This window comes from Sparus aurata, chromosome 15, assembly GCF_900880675.1.
Source record: "Sparus aurata chromosome 15, fSpaAur1.1, whole genome shotgun sequence".
Taxonomy (NCBI): domain Eukaryota; kingdom Metazoa; phylum Chordata; class Actinopteri; order Spariformes; family Sparidae; genus Sparus; species Sparus aurata.
The window spans coordinates 12829880-12849855 of record NC_044201.1 but is presented as its reverse complement, the minus strand read 5'-3'; the positions used below and the strand labels follow the sequence as shown (position 1 = coordinate 12849855).

Genomic DNA, 19976 nt, shown 5'->3' with positions numbered 1-19976 from the left:
AGAAGGGTTGAGAAATAAAAATCTCCCCCTAAAGCAGAGAAAACCCCTTGAAATCGATGCTCTGTACTAGATGGCTTTGTTCTGTAAGTGAACATTCACATCTGGCTCCTATAGCCAGAAACAATAGAAAACTGTCCTTAATCCTCAACTCTGTGATGTCATAGCAATGCACTGTTCCATAAAGATCTAGAGGAGAGGGGAAAAGTTGGCCTCAAGTGTTGCACTGGGTGAGGTCCTGGGGATCTGTGCTATTAATTAGTGTTTACTTTCACCTTTGGTCTGAATTTGAACATTGTTAAATGCATTGTGAGTTTACAGCAGAAGAAAGATGTGCGTTAAGAGAAGCTCGGAAGCAACTCTTGTGCACCACAGCCATGGAGAGCTCAAATACTGAGCTTGGTGGTGGAAGAAGTATTCAGATATTTCACTTGCGTTAAGTAGCAATAATACAATGTAAAAAAAAAAAACTGTTACAAGTTAAGTCCTGTGTTCAAAATCTCTTTATTGCAGACTAGCCTATTTCAGAGTAGTACTGTATATATATTATTACTTCATTATAATTATTTATGTATTAATACAAACATGTCTATACTTTACTTACTACTGTTCTGCATACATTTGAGGTACTTTTTGCATGAGCAGTTCTATTCACTGGTACTTATTCCTATTTTATCATTATTCTTCACTAATTGATCACTTTAGTTACTTGTAATTTTGCAGGTTACATCCTGCATTAGAGCCAAAGAATCCAATTTTTAAATTAATCTATTACTAATGATTCATTCTGATAATCAAAAAATCGCTGAATATCTGGTCTGATAATCGGATGATTCATAGTATGCAGTTTGTTTATTTACTTGTATTCTTACTGTTGATCCTTATGTACATTTCCTGGGAGGAAATTAGTTTTTATATTTCAGTACATTTGATATCAGATACTTTAAGATCTTAACTCAAATACTTTTTCTGTGGGTGAGTGATATTTAGACATGATATATTAATGCTTCTACTCAGGTTTGACTTTTGGGTCCTTATTACAACATTGAAAATAACATATTATAATCAAGTGATTTTTATTTTTCATTCATACTTTGAATCTGTAAAAAGTCAAACAAACTAAGGCTATGTCCTGAAATAAGAGGTACATTATTTGACCACTAAATGTAGTGGGATGGAAAGAAATGTAAAATAGCATGAACTAGAAAAACTCGAGTAGTGTCAAAAACTATACATAAGTACAGTACTTGTACATGTCCTTAGTTACAGTACTCCACTGACTAAGAACCTCTGAGTATGCTGGCAAACAGTTATCTTGCAGAGAGGTTAAAAGGTCATACATTGGTGGCTTTTTTTATACTGCTTTTGGCTTCAGTCATAATTCAGATTTCACATGGTTCAACTGATGGGAGTTTCATATAATCCTAAATGTGTGTGAAGAAAATCACAACATGGTTCTTACCAGACATGAAACTGGCCTCCTAAATTTTTCTCTGTGCACTCCTGCAAGTCAAGAAGCATAAATAGAAGTCTGAAGATAAAACATGAAAACACGTTATCAACAATATGTACAATTATCTTATTTCGTCATTGTGAATATCCTCCAGAAGTGTCGACTTCTAGCTAAAGATACAAATTGGCAGAGTATGGTAACCGTCTCTGAGATGTCAGGCGAGGCGGGAAGCACGTGCCTTGCCAAACTTCCCTCCAGTCACTTCTAACTGCCCTCAGTTTCAGCAGAAGTGGCAAATGCGCTGGCATTTGAAACATCTGTGCAACCAGACTACTGGTGGCAAGGCCCCAGAGACCTGCCTGCCTGCCTGCCTGCCTGTCTGCCTGCCTGCCTGCCTGTATGCCTGCCTGCACCAGCCTCTTTTGAACTGCAGATCCAAATACACTGCACTTATTGGAATGGCATGTAGCTGCTATTCTGAAGGGGGGATCCTCTGCTACGCCTTTGATGTCCACCACTGTGTCCAAAGCAGGCAAGCCATTCTCTCTGCTCTCTGTTTTCCATTTGGACAGAGAATTTTCTATTCTGAGAGGGATTTTTGAAGTGAAGCAGACAAAGAACAGATTTACATGGTTTAGACAGCTATGCTCTGCCCGGAGTAAGACTGTAACTGAAGAGTGCAGGAAAGCTGTGCACTGGGAGCTACTTGTTAACAGAAAGCGTAACGAAGTGGGCCAGTGTGGTGGACTTCTGTGATTGTAGAGTCCGGCCTTATTCAGACATCCTTATCAGGTATTTGTGATTGATAGAGGGTGTTTTAATGACTGAATGAAATGTGACACTAGGTAACAACATTCATCCAAGGTGTTGAATTACATCTTCTGCCACTGGGTGTATTTAGAATTTTAAAAAATCAAGCTGACCACATTTACTCACTGTGGGGGTTTTTGCACACAAGGGCATCAGATGGGCATATTGGAGTTCAGCTCAAGTCCGGGTCAGGGCCAGAGTTTACCAGAAATCTCAGAATAGCTCCTGTGAATCATGTTGGAAACGCAGTGAAACATGTCTTTGGCTTGTGCTCATCACATTTGGTGGAGCCCTGTCGACGAAGAGACGTCTGAAGCAGGAGATATGAAATAACAAAGGACAATAACATCACTTTCGTGCCACCCTACCCATTAATGTTTATCTCTTAGTCTACTTTTTAAGATGCTTTGGCTGAGCTGCTCTTCTACTGTCCTGTCCCTGTGCGTCATTACATGCCATTTGGCCGCAAGGATCTTTCACGCGCGCCGTCCGGATGGCCAATGTGCGTTTGGATCGGACTATGTCCTCAATTAATCCGTGACGAATTCATTTATGACACAGCATCTGTAACATTATTGTTCCACTCGTGGCCAAATAGGATTTACTGACCTCAGAGTTGATATTAGAGGCATGCACGCGGTTTGCTCCACGTCTCGGGGGGGCTCAGTGGACTCTCGCCCAGGCTGAGAGGCAGCAGCATCCCTCCTCGGTGCGTAATTTGACACAGCGACCTGTCCCTTTGAAGCTTTGAAGAGGGACAATTAAAAGTCTCACGAGAGATAATCACATTACGCGCCATTTGTCTTTCTTCAGCGAAGTGTCACGGCACCTTCCGTCACGGCGTTTTGATTCACAGCTGACATGTCAACAGGAGAGGCAGACGTCCTGCAACGCGCCTCCGGGTGTCTTCCTCTGCTGCGCTGTGACGCGCCTGTGTGCCCAGTGCGCCTCCGGGGACCACCAAGGTTACTGGGGTTGTTTCAGGAAGTCCTCATTGTCCCTGTGCGGTGGCATTTGTGTCACTAATACAGCGTCTAGGGTTTACTAAATCAGCCTGCGTTCTCGTGTTTTAATGCCTATTGAAATGGGTGAATACTTTATAAACCTGAAACAACGTTCTCGGAGATATTTTGAGTTTTTAAAAAGATAAATCTTTGTCATTTTGATCCTGTGACTTGAAATAACTTAGATGCATCTCAACTGCAGTGGGGGAAAAAAAAGAAAATATATACTTTTGGCTTGTTTGTCATTCGAGCTTCAGCAAGAATGTTTGGTGTCAAACCCCAGCCGGACTCCAGCTTGGGGAGGACTGTTTGAGAGGGACGAAAGAGTTAACCGGGGGGGGGAGGGCGCCTGCACAGGGGCGTATAGTATAAAACCACCTCAAGAGCGCACAACAAGAACAGCGTGTGTCTTGGAAAGCCGTAGTTTGATATGGTTTGACGTGTTTCCTCCAGCAGGACTCGTTAAGACGCGCGTCTTCGTTCCGGTGTGGCTCTCGATCCGCAGCAGAATGGATGAATACTGTTTTTGAAACAGACACAACTCCACCGTGAAGACATAGGTTGTTTTTTTTTTTTCTTTTTAACTACCTGTACTTTTTTCTCTCTCTCTCTCTCAAAAAGGTAGTCTCGTCGAGTAATGCGTTGAACAGCGCAGAATGTGGACAAAACAAGAAGTGCGTAAAGCGGCTAAAGTGGACCCGAGGAGTGAAAAGTGAAGTGTGAGGCTGAGAATGTGGCGGGGACACCACGGGCCAACTGGGCTGCAAGTTTCCTGAGCTTGGAGGTTTGAAGAGGGGCGCAACAAGAGCGGAAAGTGTTCATGCTGCGCGCTGGGTCAGCCCCGCGGTGTATCGATTGGCATATCAGACCATTGACTTGTACCGTGTTTGGTTTGAAAAACCAAACTCCATGAGTAATCGGTGAAAGAGGACACACATCAATTCAGGACAATCAAAGAAAAAAAAAACCCCACTGGATCCAAATTCATCTATAAGACTTTTCTCCAAGTCATTCGTCTGCCCCTCTCCGATACTTTTCCCTTCTTCTTTTCTTTATCTTTTTTTTTTTTTTTTTTTTTCTTTTTGCAATTCTGATTCCCGAAGTGGCTCCGAAGTGGTGTTGCGGCTCCTCGTCCCCGGCGGATCCGGAGATTGGAGTCTCTGCACCGGGAGGAGGCGGAGTCGGAGCTCCGGCCACAACGCAGGCTCCCAAGAGCGGCCGCGTCAAAAGGATGGTGCGACTGGCGGCGGAACTGCTGCTGCTCCTGGGACTTCTTCTCCTCACCTTGCACATCACGGTGCTGCGGAGCAGTCCGCTGCCGCAGGGAAATGTAACTCTGAGCCTGGATCAGGACAGAGCACTTAGAGAGGTGAGTCAGGAAATGTGTTGTGGAAACTTGATGCAGGAAACCTGAGGCTGATATCAGAGGGGGGCACGTTTTGGTCACAGATGGGTTTGATAAGAAGGGCTCAGGTAAAATGAAGCCTCCCCTCTCAGGGAACCCCTTGGGGATTGTTGACATACACAGGGGATGTGGACTCCCTAGGGTGTCCCTAGGCAGCAGAGGGGTGGAAGATGAGGCAGGGTCACCAGACGCACCTCCTTATTGTGGGGCTAAATGCTAGCTGCAGGCACTTCTCTGTCATCATGGGCTCATCACTGTCATCCAAGCTTCCAGTTGATGAGGTAAAGGGTCAGACCTGATATCCTGATACCCTGGGGTGAAACCCTCCAACACACAAGCCTCAGAGATAGTGTGGAGAAGAGTCTGGCATCAAACTTCCAACCCTTAATCCCAACTTTTTTTATTTTTTATTTTTATCCTATACTTAATTCACATGGAAATCTAAATGCAAGCTGGTAGAAATACAGCTTTTTACGTCACTTTTTTGGATTGTCGTCCAGTTTGGAACAGAGCTGTAATGATTTATCGATTACTTGTCATTAATCAAATCACCAGCCAACTCTTACGATGATCCAGTCAAACAATCGAAGTCATTATTCTAGCCTCTTAAAAGTAAATGTTTTCTGTTTTTTTTCCTCATCTATGACAGTAAACCAAATGTCTTTTGAGTTGTGGACAAAACTGAGGACGTCATCTCGGGCTGTGGGTGACATTTCCCCCCATTTTCAGAGTTTCTATTGACTGAGAAGCTACTCGAATAATGCAGAAAATGATCACCAATGAAAAATAACCGTTTGTTGCAGCCCTAGTTTAGAACAGGCCTTGGTAAAATTTCACAAGGGAGGACGTTTGTCAACATGACACCACTTAAGACCGGTTTAAAAGTTTAACTGCCGATTTTAACATCAGCATAAAGCACACGGACTCCAGCCAAATCCTGACTGGAGGGTTAAGAAGGGTCCGGGATCAACAGGCTTTTTAGAGAGTGTTAAGCATCCTTCAGCTGCTTTTTGATGTATATTTAGCATGCTACTGAAATACTGTCTTCATGTCCCAGTGATAAATGGGTATTTATGCCTACTGGAATGGTGTCCCTTCATAAATTGTTTACTGGGGCTCTGGGGGAGATGAATGGAAAGAATTTTGACTTCACCAGAGGATGGCAAGGGCAATTTCTCTTATCTCCGCCATCACTGCCATCACAGCCATCACACCACTGCCCGCTGACTATATGCAACAGCAGGCCTGTGTTCGGGTTGGATATTAGGGCACGTAAAGCTGAGGAAGTATTCCAGGAATTTATCGAATGTTTGTCACACAGCCAAATGCTGGATCGGATGAGCCGGGATTGAGGACCGAGGTGGGTGTTTCTCCTGAGGTATCGCAGTTAAAACACTGAACACATGTGACCCGTCCCAGCCTCCCCGTCCCTTTTGTCACTGGAGTCCACATTTACATTGAGATTCTGGCTCGTGATGAAAGAGCCCAAGTTTGCCACTCATTGCCCCATGTTGAGTAAAGGGATGAATGTTTTTTTTTTTCTTCTCCTTCCTCTTTTTTTTGCACATGAATGCTCCGACTATGTGCGGACATGCTTCATTGGCCCGCCACTGAAGACGCTGATGTCATCTTTCGGCCGGGCTTGTCACGGCCTAGGGGGTGTATTGTCAGGCCAAGGTGTCATTTTTAAGATGCCATTCACAGAAACACAAATGACAGGATGCGGCTCCGTGCACCTGTAGTGGAGAGAGAAAACTCTCCGGTCCAAGACACACGATCGTCACTGACCCAGGGAGGCACATTCTTCCAAACATAAAACATTAACTGTACTAAATAATTAATCATGATTTTCCTTTCTTTTATTCTCAATAGAATGACTCACAAATCCTCTGTGGATGTCAGTTTGATCCTGTAAATAAACACACACACCCAGTGCGAGGCGTGTGACAGGGGGGAAGGATAGTTTTCTCCTCCACCTACGTAAGTGTGGAATTGAAAAGCATCTGGCACAATGTGCGCTGCCTTAATTTCCTGCCAACCTCCCTGGGGGAAGGATCCCCGAGTTGCTCCCAATTGAAAATGGAGTCATGCCCCTTTAAGCAGCCACTGAAAAAGGGGGAAGCGGGAAAATAGAAGAGGAGATACTGTGAGGGGGGGAGAGGGGGTGGCTTGTGTGTGCAAGAGTGTTCATTCATGGCTTTTGGGAGTGTTGGGGGGGGATGACATCCTGGGAGGCCCCAGATCAACTGAGGAGGAATGGTGTGTCACTTTTGATCTCCAAATTAAAGCATGAGGAAGATCTCCGATGAGTGATAGCGACTGTAAAGCAGCCTCGCCATCAAAGGGGAGCGCTGCAGATTTCTCTAACATTTAAATGAGTTACTCCCGTGCACATATACAGCCTTGGCTCTATCAAGAGAAATATGACAAAACGGCATGTTTTTCTCATTAAATCCCATTAGAAAAGCTCCACTGAGAGGCATTTGGAAAAGGCAGAGAGAGGTGTTTATGTCGAGATTATCAAGAAACTGAGGGACTTTACAGAACCGATACACAACTGTGATGACTAATCCCCATGTTGTGCATTCTTTCCATTATTTTCAACACCACTTGAGACGGAAAGTCTGTTTTTCTGGATGTATAAGATTTCATGGTTTGTCCTTCACACGGCTGAGCCCCCAGATGGAAATATAGATTTAGTGAAATCTCGGTGCAGCAATTTCCCTGTTTTTCCCCAAAGTGATGGACCGTTTTCAGCAGTTCCAGTGACAATCTTCACTATCTTCCGACTTAAAGTTCAGCTTCAAGTCTTTGATAAACAGCAATGAATTTGAGGCGGGTACTTTTCCGTGTTTTGGCGAGATTCTGATGTATTTACTTTGGTGAGAAATTCCGCATATGTCCTGTTGGCACTGAAGAAAGTGAGACATAAATCTGAAAGTCAGCACTGTGCGCACATAACAGTGGCCTCTATTGTCCACTGTTTGACTATGGTGTGAGGAAATGAATATGTTTATTCTGAACATGAAATACTGACTTTGAGAGAAGTCAAGTAGAGGACTCAAATCTCTACGAGGAGAATCACGCATGGAACTGTTCTGTCTTAGGCCCTTGGTTGGCGCCGGCTTGGATAAGAGAAATTGACATGTAACCTAATGTTGGCGGGTGAATCCTAAATCAGTTTCCTACCTCACCTGAATGTCGATAACTTATTTTTGAAGTGGCTTTCCCCCCAGTGTAGTAACCTTAAAGCAACACTATGTAGAAATTCAGTCCTGTAACAATTTGTCAGAGGTAATGTAATCCTTAATCCTTGGGAGTTTGATGGCACATTATTACCTCTACAAAGTAATTCTCCCATTCGGTGCCTTCTAACTGAATGTCTGCAAGATTATCATTGGCCTGCAAATTAAATCAAATCGCATTACTACTAAGCTACCAATATTTGTCCATAAATGGTCTGTGTTTACAAGCAGGCTTCAACCCAACGAGCCCCCCGCACTGAGTGAGACATCATCCCAAGTGTCGCCCCGGGACCAGAGCGCTTTTAAGTCGGACTTTAAATAAACCAAATTTGTGTCAGGATTAGATAATCTGCCCACCATGTGTAATACGGCGTAATGTGACACAACACGGATTCAAATGGGATTATACTGGATAACGAAGGATTAATCCGCCCGCGAAACGCTGCGACTGGGTTTCACGATCCGACAGTTTGCGTGTTCTGAAACATTCGGGGTGGCATCTGCTTTCTTTTGATGGGCCGACTCGAGGAGAAAGCGGTCGGTCATGAGTCGAGGATACCACGTGCCTCACAGACTTATGATGGGAAAACAAGAGAGAGAAAGAGAGGTCTGAAATGTGTGGCAGTTAAGTGTTGTGTGGCAGCAGGTGGTCTGCACTTAGATGCTAATATAATCCATTAAAATCTAACCCGCTCAGAGGAGATGAAGCTCATCTGTTTACTGTGTTTACAACTCTGTGTATGTATTAACATTGTGATTGAACCTGTGAGTGTTGTGCTCGGCGCAGCTCCCTCCGAGGAGCTCAATTACAGCCACTGAGTGACTTCTGAAGGCCAGGAACTTGAAAGACAAGGTTATCACGTGGCCATCTCAAAGCCCGAGGGCTTTTGATAGACCCACAGAGGGTCCTGTGATGTTTCACATAAAGGGTCCGATGGCTGCTGAAATGATGTCTTTTTCTCCACCGAGCTCTCAGCCATAATTGTTTGGTCCTGGAAAAGACATTTGTGGTTTTAATTGGAATCCGCTTTTTCAGATTCTTTTATGATTGTGAACATAAATCCTCATAAAAACACATCATCTTATCTACAGTAAAACCTCTCTCGTCTTTTTTATTCGGTAGGCCACAGGCGAAATGCAGAACCACCTACTCTTCTTCCTCCAAATTATGGGCAATTGTAATAATCATTGTAATTATGGCATTAAGATATGCAATGTGAAAGCTTTTACATTCTTTGAAACGCATCATACATCATATGAACACCCATCTGGTCTCTGGTAGTGGATTAAGAAGAGTAACGCTAAATGGATTTGGGAGTCTGTGTTTGTGTCTGTGCAGCCGCTGTCCCCTCTGCGGTTGACTTTAAGTTACATGTACATTTATAATCCTTCCTCCCTCGCTGTGCAGCTCCATTTACAGCATCTATATTGTCCCAGAGTGCACCTTGGCTGGACACAAACAGCTCCACTGGGGGCTTTTATGCCCACCACAATGTGGCTGAGCTGACACTTTGTCTGTGACTGGCCACCGCAACCGTACAGCACTGCTGCCATATTCTCAGGCCTCGGCCCGGCCGCAAAAACACTGGGGAGGAAGAAACGGGACGTGAAAAAAAAGAAAACAAGGGACGTGATTGATGGCTCTCTTTGATCTTATTTTCTGCCACCCCAGAATGGATGATTGCCGACTACTTATGGCTGTCTGTCCAATTGAGGAATAATTGTTCCTTCTGTGCATACCTGACAGGAGACATATGCCCTAACTGTCCTTTTGGGACGGATTTACAACGCCCTCTCTCAGAAAACCAAATGTTTTTCTGTCTTCAAGGAGGCAGATGTAATTATTTTGCAATGTTTGCTTAGGTTTTTTTTTCTTCTCTGTATAGCCTCAGCGAAGGGAAAACCTTACATTGCTCTTTTCTCCCAGCCAGCGCCAGAACATACTAAAAATGTCCACAACATATTTGCTACGGTAAAGCAACAGTGTAACTCTGCCCGGTTAAAAATGGAAAAATATACAGTGTAACTGTGACATTGGCTCTAAATGCAGGCTCTGGACAGATTATATTTTAGTGGAGGCAGACGGACTCGGCGTGATGTTTGTCTCACTGTTTCTTTCTGGGCTCCAAGAAGTCCGGAGTCCAGAGGATTTATGACAGAGGTCACGGCCACACGGACCTCTGTCAACATGAGAGATCAATCTAACGCTGCTGAGTGGGCAGACTCTGTAGATGCCGAGGGACTAACAGGGAGTCTTTACATTCACACAGAAGGGGATACAATATTTTCAAACCATCCTAACAATCTTAAAATGTGAATGGTCTAGGACTGGCCAATATATTGATATTATATTATTACCAGGATATGAGACGTTGTACAGCAATTTGTCCTTTTAGATTTTGGATGTCGGATCTTGTGTCCCGGTCCTAGAATTTGCCAAAATATTGAGATATAGCCTATATGAAGTGCTGGCCTTTTTTCCCCAGAGTTGCCAAGCTGTGACCCAGCTAAATCAGGATTGGTCAGTTGTAGCTAGCCCTCGCAAAAAAAAAAAAACTATAATAAATGTGTGCTGTGTTTCTTTCTCTCCTCAGCAGAACAATATAAATGCAAAAAGCAGCTCCTCTTCCCAGCTGCCTCCTGAAGACCGGAGATCTGGTCCAGAGCACCGGCTGACCCACAGGCCCGCCGCCCTCCCCTGGGCACAAGGCAGCAACGTCCACAGAGACGGCCCCGGAGCCTTCCTCCTGGATCTGCACAACTTCCCTGACCTCTCCAAAGCCGACATCAATGGACAGAACCCCAACATCCAGGTGATCATGTGTGTCTGTGCACCTGCCAGCGGGCTTTGATGCTTTCACTCACTTGTGAGACATGGCTACTCAAGCACACAGGACAGGAAGAGCAAACAGGAAGAAGGAGACTAGTTTGGTGCACATCACTACCCCCTTTTTCTCCCCCTTCCTCCTTCTGCCCCCCCCACCCACCCGCCACCCCCTTTCACACTTCCTGGCTTGTAGTGCAGCTTAAGACAGGCACTGAGGTCTCCCGTCCATCATAATGACAGCTGAAAGGCAGACGCTAACCAGCAATGCCTCGCGACTAACCCATGTGCAGGAGGACAGACGGAAAGCTTATGTAAATGTGCGGTGAGCCCTCGCCCAGAAGTCCCTCAGAGGTGCAGATGGCCAAGTAACCGCTGCCATGTTTAAATCATTCTCCTGTCTAATCCAGTGAGGGGGTCCTTCCATTTCTGAGAGCATTGCTGCTAAATCCGAGCACGAACAAAGTGTATTAACATCTCAAGATGTGGGAAGAGAGCGGAGCGACCAATTGAGCAAGGGCGTGAGGCTGTGGGAGAAGGGGGAGAGGAGGAGGGGGGTGTCTTTGATCCTGGGATTCATCTGGCTTTCATGGTCTGGAGGAGGCTGAGTAGCCCTTTGAACTTTGTGTTTAGGTGGAGAGAGCCCAAGAGGTGGGAGGGTGAATGTGGGGCAGGGGTGATGGTCCCCCCTCATCTGGGAGGCACATGTGTTAGGACAGAAAGGGGGAAGGGGGTGAATCGTGTGTCGGGGTATCAGAGAAGTGTCACCTCATGGCAACCCGATCGCCCGCTCTGCCCAAAAATGGTCACGTGTTTGATTAACATCGACTTTAAAGGGACGGTATACCTCAAAAATACAGATCTTCCCCCTTACCTGCAGTGCTGCTCATCCAGCTGTCTGCCTTCTCTCCAATATGATGGAACGAGATGACACTCAGCTGGCCAAAAAAATTCATATGAACTCTCGAGAAATCAGGGCCAGGTCACATAAAGATAATCCACAGTTTTCTTTCTACCGAGGCTGAGCTAAGATAAGCTAACAAAGCTAACGTTACAGATCAGCCGAGGAAGGCGGCATTAATGTTTATTTCCCACGCTGTCATAAGCACGAGCGTCTCATACATGAGTAGATGCACACCTCTTCATGGCGATACAACTGGCGAGTGTAGTCCTGTAGAAAGAAAACAGTCCCTACATGAAGCTCTTAACTAGGTCCGTGAATTATCTTGGGTAACAGGGTCATGATTTTCTGGAGCCAAACATCGCTGTTGAGATCTTTGGAGCTTTGTGCACCACAAGCTGATTTCTCAGAAACTCAGCAACTCACACCAGAGCAATAAATGGACATATAGCCTAACAGATATGAGGGCAAATATATATTCTGAATGTTTGAACTGTCCCTTTAAAATGTACTTCTGTTCTTTAGGTGACCATCGAAGTAGTGGATGGACTGGAGGGCCATGAGCCAGAAAAAGGCCTCCGTAAGGAAAGCAAACCCAACTGGGCTTCTCCTAACTGGAGAAACTGGTGGCCCCACACATCTTCCTCCTCCTCCTCCTCTTCCACGACTCATCAAACAGAGGAGAATGATCGCTCCTACGGGAGCAACAGCGAGGACAGCAACTTCCTGAGGCCGCCGACAGACTGGGACAGGAGAGGAGGCACCGGGGGAGGAAGCAAAGCTCAGACTGAATATGGTGAGAATGACAGCAGGGTGTGTGTGCATTTGTTTGTGTCCGTGTGTGTGCGTGTGTGTATATGTGTGTGTGGTTGCGAGGAAATGAGTGCACAATGCAGAATGTTTAGCCGCGTCCATAGGCTCTCATTCGAGCACTGGTCTCCAGCGTTTTCCACAGATGGCCATAGCCTGATGTGGAATCTGTAATTTGCAGATTTGCTGATTTAAGCTGTCACCATAATAAGTGCAGTCATCCCGGGCCAGCCTTTGGGAGCCCCCTGATTGAAGCCTTTAACACTGTTTTACGAGACGGATTCCACTGTGGTGCGGAGCTAGCTACGTGACACAGTTTAAACGCCTCTCTACATCAAAGTTCAGCAGCAGGATTGGGGCCAGAAGCACTGTTTGGCTGCCACACCATTCTCACAACACCCTCCAAAAAGCAACCCTGCAGATAAATCTGCCGTGGAAGAATTTACACTCGCTGTCATACAGTGTGCGTCCGGCCCATGTTGTAGCATGCCCAAACCAACATGGTCGAACAGGAATGCGTGTGCTGTGGTAAATGTCATTTTATCCACTTGCACTTGCACTCCAGCGGTGAGGAGGGTGATTTTATAATCTTTTTTCATCAAACCAAAGCCCATGTTTAATGGTTTTTGGCTTATCGCTGCGGTCGGCTCTCATTCATCCTTTATTTCATACCACACTAATGGACAAGTATTTATTGTATCATCATTACTGTCCTGGTTTTAGACCCAATATTCATAATTGTGGACAGGCTGTGAGGGTTATCCATCACAGGCCACTGATAGTTGTCTCATCTGTGGGCTGAGGTAAGGTCATTATCACGTTTTCTGAATTCTGAGCTCGGTCTGAGCTCTTTGGCCACGTAGTAAGCTATCGAAGAGGCAGGGGAGCGGCGCGAGATGGCTATCTGGCCTGTTTTCATACAAAATGCTCATAATGAGGGGCAGATGGCAGCAGGGGGGTATATAGGAAGGTTTGGACCCCGGCCAGAAATACTTCCATCCCCAACATGCCCACATTAATTCTCCTCATTGATGGAGTACTGCTTTCAAGATGTGTGTGTATGTGTGTGGTAGTGATGGTGGTGGTGGGGTAGTCACAGGCTTAGTGTAACTGCTTCCATGTATCCCCATTACAGTGATCTGCTCAATGATAATTGGAGTTAAAGAGGATTTCTTGCCGTTTCACTTCCCATTTTCAAACCAATGAATCACAGACAGAGCGACCGAATGTGTCGGGGCTGATTTCTATTTGCAAGTTCCCTGCCGGGTCCCCTATAGATTTGTTGGAATTTTGCAAAGTGTTCCCCTGTTCCTTCACTAACTGAACACACATACGGTGCCTTTGCCTTGGACACAACTCTGCGCTAGCACCATGGTGCATGTGTGTATGTGTGTGTGGACAGGCTTTCGTGGTATCTGCTTTGAGGGGCAAAGTCAAAGAGAACTTTGAGCTCCCCCACTTCCCCTTTCATGTCCTCCCCCACTTATTATTAGTGAGGCATGCTAACAGGCCTGAGTAAGTTCAGCATGTGGCCTGAATCAGTACTGAGGATCTCTCTCTCTCTCCCTTTGCCTCTGATCCAGACTATATGGACGGCGAGGGGGACTGGAGTAACTGGACGGCGTGCAGCGTCACCTGTGGAAACGGCAACCAGAAGAGAACCAGGTCATGTGGCTACGCCTGCACGGCCACCGAGTCCAGAACCTGTGATATGCCCAGCTGCCCAGGTAAAGACTTTGGATAGCAGAACAAAAAGATTCCACACCAGTAAAGACGGTGTTACTGGATAGCCTGTGAGCGCATGTGTTGCTTTAGCCGTCTTTCATCTTTTGATTCACCTTTCACTGTGCATTCATCTCTCTAAAGGTATTGAAGATGCCTTCAAGACAGCGGCGACTGAAGTGAGCCTGTTAGCTGGAACAGATGAGTTCAATGCCACGGAGCTCTTTGGTGTTGGTAAGATTGGGCCTCCTCTTGTCTCACTCCAGACTATCCCTCATTCAGATGTTCTTACACTATCAAAGACAGTTCATCCATCTGGCAGCAGTGTTCCCTCGCACACTGAGCATTCCTCGGGGCTGTGCTCCATTACTGCGCAGAGATGAAAAAATGTGTAGCAGGGCAGGAAGAGCACGGTATGCCGCTGTCCGCTCTCTCCCGGCCCGTCTGTTCTTAATCAGCGCAGTGAAAACACACCTTCATGTTAAATACTACATCTTCTAATGTCGGGAAGGAGATGCAGCAAATAACGTGTAGTCTTCATCTCTCCCAGACACAGATAGCTGCGAGCGATGGATGAACTGCAAGAGCGACTTCTTGAAGAAGTACATGACCAAGGTGGCCAACGACCTCCCCAGCTGCCCTTGCTCCTACCCAACTGAGGTGGCGTACAGCACTGCAGACGTACACGACACCCTCACGCGACGAGATTTCCGCTGGAAGGACGCCAGCGGGCCAAAGGAGAAGCTGGAGATTTACAAACCCACGGCCCGTTACTGCATCCGCTCCATGCTGACGCTGGAGTCCACCACACTGGCAGCGCAGCACTGCTGCTACGACGACCACATGAAGCTCATCACTCGCGGCAAAGGGGCCGGCACGCCCAACCTCATCAGCACGGAGTTCTCCGCCGACCTGCACTACAAGGTGGACATCCTGCCCTGGATCATCTGCAAAGGAGACTGGAGCCGCTACAACCAGGCCAGGCCGCCAAACAACGGGCTGAAATGTCCCAACAACCCTCAGGACGAGGACTACCACAAACAGTTTGAAGAAGCAAGGGAATTCTAGCCTGACGTAGAAAAGACCAAGAACAAAAAAAACACACTGCTTTAAATATTCAGCTAAACCTCAGAAAATGGTGCTGAAACCATTTCTTTAATTCTGTTTTAAGGTCAAATAACAAGGACTTTTAGGCTCTGACGAACAAGACTTCTTTTGAACCAAGAGGGACAAAAATCCAGAGTCACAACGTATGAGGAACTTTCCTGACTTCACCAAAACCAGGCACGAAAAGTTGCTTTGTTTTTTGTAATTTCTTTCTTTCTTTCTTTTTTTATTTCATAAAACATGCCTCTAAAAAAAATTAATGAAAATTCTGCCAGTAGCTATGTCACCAGTTATATAACTCAGATTTGGTCTCTAAAGGGAGGACCGAGTTTATGTTCTTAAAAAAAAAAAAGGGAATTTATTATTCTTGGAGTCTTTGTTTAGATTTGTGTCTGTGTTCGTCTCCATAGACTGTTTGTGTTTGGTGAATCCGAGAGGCCTGTGGCAATAGAATAATCGGATCCTCCAGGAATGTGTTGGGGGGGCAGAGAGAACAGGGCCAATCCGATTCTTCTCCCGTTTTCGTCAATTCACAATATCCAGGTTCTCCAGTAAGCTTGTGAGTTTATTTAGCATGCATCTTATTTTTCACTGTTGATTTACAACCTCTTGTGTCTCCGAGGCAGATCTCCATTGTAAAAAAAAAAAAAAGCCTGCATTATTTTTGTAAAGTATTTATTAAGTCGTAGCTGCGTCTGAGTTTGACTGTGGTTTGTGATTCACATGTGGCCGAATGCTAACTTGAGATCCCCTTCGCGAGCTCAAAGTTTCTTTTTTTTTTTTGGCCATCGATGCGCTTATCCCTCTCTCAAGTTAGGATTTAAACCGTAAATAGAGCGCAAAAAGAATGTGTGAATTTCGACTGTACGGAGAGATTTTTTTTTAGATATAAATCTATGAATAAATTTATTAAAAAAAAACAACAAACCGAAACAATGAGTGTGTCGCGAGAAGAGTCGCTCTCTCGAAAGGTGTTAACATTTCAATCAAGTTTCATTGGCTGCTGCTGTCGGAGGAAATTCATCTGCAGGGGAAAAAAAACAAACAAAAATCTCATCTCATCAATTAAAGTCCTCCAACAGGCTTAAGCCAGCGCACAAGACTTCCATTAGTTCCATCCAGTGTGGCTCTCGGGCCAGGCCTTTTGATGGGGTTGTGATATTTCTTCAGAGGAGGCGAGGAGGAGGGTAAGGTTCCCTTGAATGTGACTCAAATTCTTTGTCTTTGGCATGTATCCTCGCATTCCTGGGTAATTTCCCAGTGTACACACGCACTCTTCTCCGTCTCGCACACACACTCACACACACACTCAGACTCAATGCTGCCTGTCCATAGCGAAGACCTCTGACCATTCCCTCTCCGCTGAGTGCCGCAGTCATTGTCGCACAGAGAAAGCCATTCATCGCGCTCTCATTCCTGCAGCCCTGTGTGCGGCACAGCTGGCCGGGTGCGGGGCTCGTCTTCATAATGCGGCAGGCCCCAGCACGTTCCACACCCCCGAGGTGCTGCTCGCAACCGCCTAGTTGCTTCGCCTGTTCATACAAAATTCCTCCACACGCGTCCCTTCGACCCATTTATCCCAAACACAGGCTTTTATCAACAACCCACCCTTAAAACACTCTCGCTGTAAATCACACAAAGACACATTCTTTCAGACTGCAGACACAGGTCTCCCTGTGCTGTCAGAGAGTCGTAACGTGTGAAGCCCTCTTTTAAAGTCTCCTGTCCCTCTCTGCAGTAAAAAGCATGGTTCGAGGCTAAGATTACAGTAACGGGCATGGATCGTTATCTCAGCAGACCGTCTGCCGAACAGGCCGCGAAGATCAAAGTGAGGTGTTCGTCTTTATTTTGAGACATTAGGGCCGAGCTCAAATTGATGACATACCACCGCCAGCACCGCCAGCTCCCACCAGCGCCGCCTCCGCCCCCGGTATCTCTTCTCCAGACAGGCTCCACGTGTCTGGAGAGCAGGCAATTACCAGTGCACCCTCCTCACTTTTCATCTCCCGTGTCTCCCCTCCTCTACAAACACCGGCACAACTCGATTCCTGAGCCGTGGCGCAGGTAGGAACACAGAGATTTAGAGGCGGAGTGGAGCTGGTGTGAAATCTGATGAGAGGGCAGACGTACTGTAGAACAGCGGGTACAGGGAGTTCAGAGGAGACTTGTTGTGTTGGCTGCGGGGCGTCTGGGAGGCCTCGCTTTTGTGTTGCTATTTCCAGGACTCCACTCTGGTGTGTTTCGAAGGATGCAAAGCACCATATTAGTGGTATATTGTCAAGGATCCCAAAGCGCTCATTAAGCATCACCAAGATATGATTGTTGGTATTCTGCCTCTATTTTTGTTGTGAGAAGCAACGTGCTTACACTGTATTTGGAGCAAGGCTTTCACGGGCCCCCCGGCTCTGGGATTCCTCAGCAGATCTCTGCGAGTTAGAGTTAACTGTGGGAACGAGAGCACGAGAGGCGTTAGAAGAGACGGAGAAGGCAGTGGAAACTTGGACGGGTTAATGTTGTAAGAGAAAGCTCAGCTCCTCTTGCAACGCTTTTCCCGAGAAATATTTCATGTTAAAACAAGTCCAGGTGGTTTGTCGTCCCTGCTGAGCTCACATGCAGGGCCTCTAGTAGGTTAAAAAAAACAACAAAAAAAACGGCGGTGCATGGTGGCAATCAGGCATCTCTTTGTTTTGTGGTGTGGTGCAGATGTGGCGGAGTCATTTTTAGCCCGGCTGCCTCACTTTCTTTCACTCACTCCCTACTCTCTGCTGCTTTATGGGTGGTGTAGCACAATGCAGGAAGTGTCTGGGCCGCAATACCGCAGGGCCCTAACGGCACGGCAAACCTAATTAAAAGGTTTTTTCTTTGGTCTACTAATCTGGAGTAGCTGACCTGGACCAGGAGGATGCTTATCAAGCTACTCTAACCGTCCCTCTAGGCCTACATCCATAATGTCCCGATGGCAAAGCAAGGGTGGGGTTGCTGGCAGTCTCCCTTCAACAGGCTTCCACCTTTGGCACTTCAAGTCAGGGGAAGAGCGGGTGGGGTGGGGTGGAGGCAAACATGCGCCTGGCTATACAGCTGAATAAACAGGTCAAGTAGCTGTGGAGCATCTGAGAGGGCAGGGCGCCTTACTTAACCCCTGCTGCCGGGACACCGCTGAGATGCTGCAGGGATCTGCGGCCACACCATCTATCGCCGAACAACGGCAGAGGTCAAAAACACTCGAACATTTAGTATCGCCACAAAATTAACATCATCTCGCGAGGTGGGTGCAGTGGCTTGAGCGGCACCTGCACCCACCCCCGTCTCATGTTTAATTCAAACCAAAGCTAAAAGAAGACATAAAAGCTCATAAATTCACACACGCTCAAAGCTGTCGGACAAATGAGGACAACAGAGGAAAAAAAGACCTGCTTTGCCCCCTAATAAAAGAGTTATTATATACAGTCATGCCTTTCATTGAGCTCAACTCATGACTAATGTACCACCACATGTTTTATTATGCTCTGCTCGCCTCACATGCTAGCAGACGCAACGCAAAGGCACTTTTAAAGAGACAGAATTTATTTTAAGCGACCACGAGGACCTTCATATATGGTTGATCCCGGCGGGCCCTGTGGACAGAAGCGGTATACGAGTCTCCACCTTCTGTCATAAAGATAAAGACTGGGAAGCTCGTGGAAGACAGACGCAACGTATTTGTAATCCTTTTACGCAGCTGTGTGCAGGACGCTTAGTGGTGAGGTAATGTATCGATTTACAAGGTAACAAGGTTCATTTATTTGTAATTTAACAAAATCAGGGTTGCAAAATGAAGTTGAGTTTGAGTCAGTTTTCGGCCACATTACATCACATCACAGGAAAAGGAAACCAAAACACTGAAAACAATCCATTTGCTACGGCAGAGTGCTGAGAGATTAAGCTCTCCATAGTCTGAGACTACTAACTGTAACATGTCGAATACAGATGTTTTAGTGCTGCGTACACATCTGCTGACACATGTAAGCCTACAGCTAAAAGATACCGTTTCCTGGTAAGTGTATTTTTTATGACGAGAAGTTATCAACACTTGGTAATGGGCTGACCTCATTACAAAAAGCCAACAGCAGGATATAGCTTAATAGCAAGGCCAACATAAAATGTCATGTAGTTGTTGAGCGTCTGTCTGGCAGTACAGAAATATCTGCTGCTGTACCACCAGACTACAGAGCATTTACATTTTACATCAGGAGCAGTTTGGGGTTCAGTATTTTGCCCAGGGGACACTTCAGCACGCAGACCGGGGGAATCGAACCAGCCATCTTCCGATAACAACACGCTTGCTCCACCCCTGAGCCACAGCCGCCCTAAAAAGAGCAGCGTCTTTCCTCAGCTTCCTCAGTTTATCCTCAACGCCCTGCCATACTTTATTTTTTTATTTTAGGCTTTCTTCTCGCTGATGTTCTCGTTTGCTATTGTAGGTCATATAGAAGTGTAAGTGTAGTAAACTGATACTGTTTCATTACCAGTTAAAAGTTTCCTGTACATTTCAAATCATTGTATAAACATCCATGTTGAGGCACCACGCAGACACTCAGGGTCAGGAGAAATAAGGCAAATGAAGGCGCAGCGGGAGGCGAGAGGAGATCACCGTGATGCCTCCCGACTGCTCAACGTTTTTTGGCTTGTTGCTCTCAAGGTAAATAAAATCCTGATGTG

General features: G+C 46.1%; 1 protein-coding gene across 2 annotated transcripts; it reads left to right on the top strand.

Annotated features, from left to right (window-relative positions):
* Positions 1–3630: 3630 nt before the first annotated feature.
* ism1 (isthmin 1) lies at positions 3631–16188 on the top strand. 2 transcript variants are annotated; one of them, XM_030442052.1, is made up of 6 exons: positions 3631–4633; positions 10512–10727; positions 12165–12435; positions 14033–14176; positions 14316–14405; positions 14722–16188. In XM_030442052.1, the coding sequence occupies exons 1-6, from the start codon at positions 4496–4498 to the stop codon at positions 15237–15239; spliced, it is 1377 nt and encodes a 458-aa protein (XP_030297912.1). In that variant the 5' UTR covers positions 3631–4495; the 3' UTR covers positions 15240–16188. The 2 variants fall into 2 exon arrangements, with proteins under 2 accessions (XP_030297912.1, XP_030297909.1); XM_030442049.1 differs by having other exon boundaries at positions 3632–4633; positions 10509–10727.
* The last annotated feature ends 3788 nt before the right edge of the window (positions 16189–19976 follow it).

Excerpts from the sequence above, each read along its gene's own strand:
- ism1 (XM_030442049.1), top strand. The coding sequence starts at position 4,496 with ATGGTGCGACTGGCGGCGGAACTGCTGCTGCTCCTGGGACTTCTTCTC. Across the intron at positions 10,728-12,164 it reads GACAGAACCCCAACATCCAG|GTGACCATCGAAGTAGTGGA; the intron begins GTGATCATGTGT and ends TCTGTTCTTTAG. Across the intron at positions 14,177-14,315 it reads TGATATGCCCAGCTGCCCAG|GTATTGAAGATGCCTTCAAG; the intron begins GTAAAGACTTTG and ends ATCTCTCTAAAG.